The 8,643-nt window shown below is 41.3% G+C and overlaps 1 protein-coding gene across 1 annotated transcript; it reads right to left on the bottom strand.

Moving 5' to 3' along the window:
* Positions 1-2,115: 2,115 nt before the first annotated feature.
* On the bottom strand, positions 2,116-6,249 carry LOC121399951. The gene is made up of 3 exons (XM_041581981.1): positions 6,082-6,249; positions 5,241-5,271; positions 2,116-2,957 (listed from the first exon to the last, which is right to left on the bottom strand). Exon 3 carries the CDS (start codon positions 2,940-2,942, stop codon positions 2,271-2,273), a length of 672 nt encoding a protein of 223 aa, XP_041437915.1. The 5' UTR covers positions 2,943-2,957; positions 5,241-5,271; positions 6,082-6,249; the 3' UTR covers positions 2,116-2,270.
* Between the last annotated feature and the right edge of the window lie 2,394 nt (positions 6,250-8,643).

The raw sequence follows: 8,643 nt of genomic DNA, 5'->3' as shown, positions 1-8,643 counted from the left end.
CACACTGGAAAATTACTGACCAGACTATCTTGAGAGACTCTTGGATACAGGAGCAAATTGCAGCTTCCTATACGACTAAATCCAGGGGTGTGGTGATTTTACTGAGTAAATCATTACATGGCTCCGTGACTAAAACATACAAAGATAAAAATGGTCGCTACTTGATTGTGGATATTGAAACGCCAGACACGAAATATACTGTAATTAATGTGTATGCTCCAAATGACAAAAACAATTTTTTCTTTTCAGAGTTAATGCAAAGGATTGATTCCTGGGGACCCACTAATCTGATAATAGGTGGAGATATGAATACAGTGTGGGATCGCTTCATGGACAGATCGGATACCACCTCCAGCTACCCGAATTCTGTGAGTTTTTACAATTGCATGATACATATAGATTCACCTATCCCGACACCAAGGACTTTACGTTTTATTCTGGGGCACATCGGACACATTCCAGACTTGATTATTTCTTTTTGGCTGAATCCCAAATTTCTAACATCTTGGATGCCACAATAGGCAATATAGCTATTACTGACCACGCCCCTGTCACTTTGACTTTGAAACAGGTTGTTTCCAAAACGGCATCACATAACTGGCGGTTTCCTTCCTATCTGACTGAAAATACTGATTTCCAAACTTACCTTAAGCAACATTGGGCGAATTACCTGGATGATAATTTGCCGCACTGGGACGATCATAACCTACTATGGGCAGCTTCCAAACCTGTTCTGAGAGGCCATATTACGGCATACTTAATACAACAGAAAAGGTGCTTCAGGGACAGATATACCTCTTTGCAAAAAGAACTTACAACACACTATAAAGCCTTTAAACGCACAAACTCCGAGGAAGACAAGAAAAACTACACAGACACCAAGGCTTTATTTAACACTTTATTACATGACAGTGCACAATACAAAATTACTCATACAAACAACAGATTTTATAGATGGGGAAACAAACCGGGCAGGCTTTTAGCTAGATTGACCAAGCTTAACACCACGTCCCATTTCATTAAGGAACTAAAGACAGGGGAGGGTTGGGCTCGAGATACTGAAACCATTGTAGTGGAACTTGAATCTTACTTTAAACAGTTTTACGAAGAAAACCAGGATCATCCGGAGGAAGGTCTTTCTTTCCTGCGTGATGCTCAACTCTCTAAGCTTTCAGTACAAGATAGGGAGATCCTAGACGCTCCTGTAACTGAACAAGAAATTATGTCAACAATAAAACATCTTAAAAATGGAAAATCCCCAGGCCCTGATGGTCTGAGTGCGGAATATTACAAAAATCCTCCTCCCAGAGATTGCCCCTTTACTCACCACGCTCTTTAATGATATTCTACAAGGCCATCCCCTATGGCATGAGACAAATGTGGCGCGGATCATATTATTCCCAAAAGAGGGCAAAGACCCCACTCTCCCATCCTCATATAGACCCATATCTCTATTAAACCAGGACTTAAAAACTTTGACTAAAATCATGGCAGACAGGTTACAGCTCATTCTCCCACACATACTTACCACTCATCAAGTAGGATTCCTTAAAGGGCGATACCCAGTCCAAGCTCTTCGGACAGCAATTGCTACTATTGTAATACCTATTTAGAACTTTATATTCCCAATCCTATACCCATGTCACGGCGAATGGACTGAATTCGCATAGATTTCTAATACGGAGAGGCACTAGACAGGGCTGCCCCCTTTCGCCACTGCTCTTTAACTTAGCTCTGGACCCCTTACTGAGACACCTACTTAACAATGACACCTTTCAAGGCATTCAAGTAGGCACACAACAGATAAAACTGATAGCGTATGCGGATGATATTTGTCAAGTTTACCAGTATAATCCAGTCGTAGAAGGAGCTTGAGCCGTAGATAGTGAACCCACAAGCACCTCACACAACCACTACCCACCTGGAGTGGAACAGGGAGCAGGGTTGTGGAGAGTAGCCAATGAGACGATTAGCAAAGGTACAAGAGGATTAGGCAGAGTCGTGGTCAGGAGGTCCGAGGTCAAAAGGCAGGCAGCGAGGTTCGTAAACGGAGAGACAGGCCGGAGGGTCGAGACAGGCAGCAGAAATCGTAATCCGGGAACAGGCGAAGGTCAACAACAGGAAATCACAAGAGAAGAGACGCTAGGGTTTCAGTTAAAAAACCTAATAACCAGGCAATGCATCTCAAACAGAACCAGGTTTAAATAATGTCAATTTGGCGCCAACTGGCGTCATTCCGCCGGCGTCGCCGTGCTGACGTCACATCCGTCTCAGGTGCTCGCGTCCGCGTCTTTGCGTTGGCGACCGTCGCCGGCACCTCCGCCCCCGCGACCGTCGCCAGCGCCCAGCGTCACACGCCGACGTGCACTAACGCGCCTGCGCCGGCAAGAACGCAGACCCGAATCCTCACATTGCCCCCCATCAAGGAGCGGCCTCAGGACGCGACCACCAGAAGGTTTACCAGGATAGGTTCCATGGAATTTTTCCAACAAATCAGAAGTGTGAATGTTAGACACTGGTTCCCACGAATTCTCTTCCAGACCAAAGCCTTTCCACTTAACTAGGTACTGAAGACGTTTACCTCTCAACCTGGAATCCAAGATCTCTTCAACCTCGAATTCTTCCTGACCATCCACCACGACAGGAAGCGGAGGAGGAGCCGTACGTCCAGGAAATCGAAACGTTGAGGCCGGTTTCAAAAGTGCTGTATGAAACACTGGATGAATGTGCCAGGATGCCGGAAGTTTAAGCTGGAACGCCACAGAATTGATTTGACGAATGATGGGAAAAGGGCCCAAGAAACGTTGACCCAACTTCCCACTGGGACAGGAAAGCTTGAGGTAAACAGTTGACAGCCACACCAGGTCACCCACCTTGAATTTTGGATCCCCTCTTCGTCCTCGATCAGCATATGCTTTGAAACCTTGTTGAGCCCGCTTCATGTTCTCTTGAAGTTTCTGAAAATTATTAGATAAGAAAATTAATCCCTAATAATCTGACATTATTCCCTAAATTACTTTTCAAGTTACAGATGCTACCCTATCGTATCTCCACGACTGACAACAAAAGACTTCAACACATTTTAAGGACCTTTATATGGAATAAGAAACGTCCTCGAATAAAATTTACCGCACTCCAACACCAGAAACATGACGGTGGACTCAACCTCCCCAACATAATGGAATATAATGATGCTGCCCTTCTTAGATATGTCGGTGACTGGCTCCACCACCGGAATATATATACCACCATATCTTTAGATACTGCCCTGTCTGACGGGTTATCGCTTAACTCGCTATTACATACTCCACTCCCGGACATCCCCAAAAACATGCAGGAAAATCCTCTCTTCATCCACACATATAAAACCTGGCACTCCATTCGGAAAAAAGCAAACTTGTCTCCTTTTAACTCGATAAATCTTACCTGGCTCAACAATAAAACGTTTTCTCCAGGCTTAAACAGCCTGGTTTTCAGAGCTTGGCAAACGGAAGGCTTACAGAATATTAAAGACGTGATTACCCCTACCAACACAGTCCTACCAGTTTCGGCCTTGCTTCAAAAGTACCCATTCCTGCAGATGCACCAATTCTCATTGCTCCAGCTCTTACATTTCGTCACACGACGATGGGCCATACTAACGGACAAAGATAAGACCAACCCAATTGACTCATTGTGGCCAAAACATGATACTATCAGATCCACCGCACATATTTACAAACAAATTAGAACTACTGTCGATCTGAATAATACCACTATGGCCTTTATGAAATGGAAATTTATCATCCCGCAGGCTGAAAACGTGGATATTCTTCGGCATCACACGCGAATGATGAAAATTTTGCCTGCTAGCACATACCAGGAAATGTCCCTGCAATTGCTACACCATGCTTACCTCACACCTCTAAAAAGATTTCATATAGGCACAACTCACTCAGATAGCTGCCTGAAGTGCGAAGCGCCCAGAGCCGATATGATACATGGTCATGCCCTCTTATACAACAGTTCTGGAAGGAAATCGCCAGTTATTGGGAAAACCTATCGGGGAAATCGATTACCGTTAACGCCACATGGGCTATATTTAGCAAATTGCAATCCACCCCACACATCTCCAAGCCGGAGAAAGCCTTAGCGGAGAGGCTGGCGGCGGCAGCCAGGAAGGCCATCTTACAAACCTGGCTATCCCGACTTCCTCCGCCTCTATCTTTGGTGCGCCAAAAACTGCATCACATATTCCACTTAGACTGGATTGAAACTCTAACGAATAAGGAGAAAAACACAGAACGTTTTTTTAAAACTTGGTTAACTTACATTAACACCCTCACTCCACCTACAAAACTACTCACTATCCAAACTTTTCAAACTACCACGTGGTATGATCGGGAGCTGCTGCTGGGGACCGATCTTGTCCGTGAGGCGAACCAACTGCTAAGATCCGTGGGAAATCCGCAACAATCAGCTGTTCTGGGACCCCCCCAGGAGTCATCATCTTAACCAACTATTTTCTACCTTAATGCTCTGTCTTATCGTCTACAGGTAATACCATCGTGAGTAACTTTCAATATCTACAATTAGGGGTATACCTATCCATTTCCCCCTTTTCCTGATCACTTGACTAGATTTTAGATTATTATTGTCTATCTTGCTTTATGACACTCGAATCTGTACTTGACTGTTTACCTTATTTTATTTTCCTTTTTGTTTCTTTTTTTTTCTTATATGCATATTGAAAAACAAATAAAAACATTTGTGAAAAAAAAAAAAAGAAACAGTCCAGGAACAGGCAGTACTTTAGTCTGCAAACACCCTTTATTGGTGTATTTTCACTCACGACATGTTTCGGGAGCCAGTCCCTTTTTCAAGTGAAGAACAAAAACAATTACCACACATTAAGTAACCATTGTAACCCCACCCCTTTGGTGTTCCAGGTGATACTTGTGACGTCATGGATAATTCCATTCCTTTGTTGCATGTACAAATATATCCCAGTAACAGGAATACCATCTCAAAAATTTGAAAAAATCCCATAAAAATAGTCCATAAATAACAGTCCAACCTGTTGGAATAAATACAATTAAATACTTAAAATACTTAAGAAACTGCGCCAGGCCTATCAAAAGTAAAAACATATGAGCACTACAAATGAATGTCTGCCCATAGGCAGGGATCACCCTCGCATGTCGCTCACTGGTATTTTATATAGACTAGCTAGTCTCAATAAACAATTTCTCTACACTTACTTTTGCAGTGTTCTCTTTTTATTTCTGTGACCTGCATAAAACAAAGATACATTAATAATTCGTTACAGAAAACATTTGTAACTAAGTTTCTCATTAAACCCTTTTGGTTTCATTGTATCAAGCTGCCTAATCCATTTGTTTTCTTTCTGAAGTAACAACTTTACTCTATCCCCCCCTCTGGGAGGTAGTATCCAGGACTCTCCATCTTAGTTGTGAAATATGGTGCTTAGCTTCAAAAAATTGTTTGGCTAGTAGCGACTCATTTGGTATTTGGGGTTCAAAATTTCTTATATAACCTTTATGTTCTCTTATACGCACTTTGCCTGGTCTAGTGGTTTGTCCCACATATGCATACCCACACGGGCATTTAATTAAATATACCACATGTGTACTTTGACAGGTAGCATATGTTCTTACTGGTATGTTGAACCCTTTAAAAGGGTGTGCCACTTGATCCCCTTTTATGATAGAATTACACAGCCCACAATTTAAACAGGGGAACGTACCCATTTTTGGTTTACTAAAACATTTCATAGTCTTATTTTTCACCCTGAAATCAGAACTACATAAATTATCTCTAAGTGTCCTACCTCTTTTATACGAAAAGAGAGGTTTGTCTTTTAACAGATATCCATACATTATATCACTTTGCAACGCTGGCCAGTACTTTTTAATTACACTTTCAATTTTGTTACTTCTATGATCGAAGGTCGATACAAATGGTATACTTGAGTTAACGAGATACTCTCCACAGAGTTTACAATGCGATCTATCTCTGCATCGCTATATGCAAATACTGCAGCATTTGGTTCAATGGCTGGTGGATTTTCAGTAGACATACCTCCGATTAATCTTTGTCTTTGATTTATTCACTCGTGGATGGTCCCAGATTCAATATTCAGAACAAGATGAGCGAACAAAATCAGATACGTGTAGACCTGCTGTTTCAACACACACCATCCATCATGTGATAAGCATTCAATTTGAAAATATAAGAAACAGACCAGGAACAGGCAGTACTTAAGTCTGCAAACACCCTTTATTGGTGTAGTTTCGAAACATGTCGTGAGTGAAAATACACCAATAAAGGGTGTTTGCAGACTAAAGTACTGCCTGTTCCTGGTCTGTTTCTTATATTTTCAAATTGAATGCTTATCACATGATGGATGGTGTGTGTTGAAACAGCAGGTCTACACTTATCTGATTTTGTTCGCTCATCTTGTTCTGAAAGACATGCATAACCAATTTGGATTCGGTTGAATGTGTACTTTCTGAAAATATATGGTTTTCTGGGGTGAATGTCCTTTTTTGTACATTTGCCCCTCCAAAAATGCTGTAAATGTGTTGATTTTGCAGTTTCTGGAATAACAGAACCGATCGCTTGAATGGGGTGTCTTTATTTTGAGGCCCCTATATGCCACATACTTAGGTAAACCTATACATATTGGATATAAAACTGTTCAGCAGACCCCAGGTCAGACCCCAGGACTGGCAATCTGTGGGTTCTGGCAAATGCCAGAGGGCTGCTATAAGGTCCCATAGAAAGTCAGTATTTAGTGGGCTGCTGGGGGCTGTATGGGCCTCTATGTGGGCTGATTGGGCCTCTGTGTACCTGAAATGCCAGGGCCTATTTTAATTCTCAGTCCGGACTTGCCCCAGGTATTCGTATTTATGGTGCTTTATCTTGGTACCTAATAGTATGTGGGAGATAAGATGCTGCAAAGTGGAAGCTTTGAGGTGATTTTCAGAAATGTTACCAAAATCACCAAATTTAGGAAAGGTTTGTGGCTTGGTGCTTTGGAGTAGAAAGAAATGCATACCCAATTTGAATTCAGGGGAATGTGTACTTTCCAAAAACATATGGTTTTCTGGGGTGAACGTACTTTTTTCTATCGTTGCCCCTTAGAAAAATGCTGTAAATGTGTTGATTTTGCAGTATCTGGAATTACAGAAATGATAGCTTGAATGGGGTGTCTTCTCTTTGGATACAAAAATGGGGGGTTGTGGGTGCACACCTGAGGCCAATTTAAAAACGTTTAGAGCCCTGTCTTAATGATTCAAGTAATTATGCAAGTGCATGTAAATTTGAAACAGGGTTTTTTTGTTACAAAGTTATGATCATAATATTGATAAGCCACCATACCACGTCAAGGTAAAACCCCACATGGTGGGTGGAGGTTATTAACCTCTAATCATAGTAAAAAAGGAAATTTTACCTCTCTGTTTAGTAACAATTCTTTATGTAAACATCTCCTGTACCTTGGTTTCAAACTGTGTGCTAAATCCTCCCCCCGCCAACTGCTGAGCGGCTTTTAAGAGGGAGAGACTGCCTAAACCAATGCCCATTTCAGAAAAAAAAGTAGAAAAGTGGTTTAATTAAAAACAAAGTGAAGTAATATGTGCAGTTGCACAATAGTGTGTATATGTGAAATGTGTAAGTGTGTATGGTGGTGAGAAGGGTAAAGTGTGTGTGTATTTGGGAATGTCTATGAATATATGCATAGAATGAAAGTGTGTGAAGAAAAACAAAATGAAGAACACAATAAGTGTATTGTGTGTGTACATGGAAAAGTGTCTAATGGGAGGTTGGTTTTTTCATGGCTAGATCCTCCCATGCCGCTAGCATTTATGGCTTTTAAGAGAGAAAGATTGCACAAAACCAAGGCACTTTCAAAAGGTGAAAAGGACCACCAAAAGTATAAAGGGTTGGGTATGAGGGTGCAACAACCATATGAGCTTAGCCAAAGCTTCCGGCAAATACAAATACAAAAATGGGGGTTGTGGGTGCACATCTGAGGCCAATTTCAAAATGTTTAGAGCCCTGTCTAAATTATTCAAGTAAATATGCAAGTGCATGTAATTTTGAAACAGGGTTTTTTTGTTACAAAGTTATGATCATAATATTGATAAGCCACCATACCACGTCAAGGTAAAACCCCACATGGTGGTCCCTAACTTATTAACCTCTAATCATAGTAAAAAAGGAATTTTACCGCTCTGTTTAGTAACAATTCTTTATGTAAACATCTCCTGTACCTTGGTTTTAAACTGTGTGCTAAATCCTCCCGCGCCAACTGCTGAGCGGCTTTTAAGAGGGAGAGACTGCCTAAACCAACGCCCATTTCAGAAAAAAAGTAGTAAAGTGGTTTTATTAAATGGAGCCTTATATGCCACAAACCTATACATAATTGACATAAAACTGTTAAACAAATGTTGCAAAAGTCTTAGTTCCCCAGCAAAGACAGATCTGTTAATCAGCTGCCTTGTCTTACATTGTATCAACAATGAGCCACCTGGGCAGAGAATAGAAATGGACAGACAAACACTGCTTTCAATATGAATGCATATACAAATTACTTAAAATCATAGAAAATGCGTAATGAATGTACATTGCAATGTTGCT

Source organism: Xenopus laevis, chromosome 2L, assembly GCF_017654675.1.
Source record: "Xenopus laevis strain J_2021 chromosome 2L, Xenopus_laevis_v10.1, whole genome shotgun sequence".
Classification (NCBI taxonomy): domain Eukaryota; kingdom Metazoa; phylum Chordata; class Amphibia; order Anura; family Pipidae; genus Xenopus; species Xenopus laevis.
This window is presented reverse-complemented; position numbering and strand designations above follow the sequence as displayed.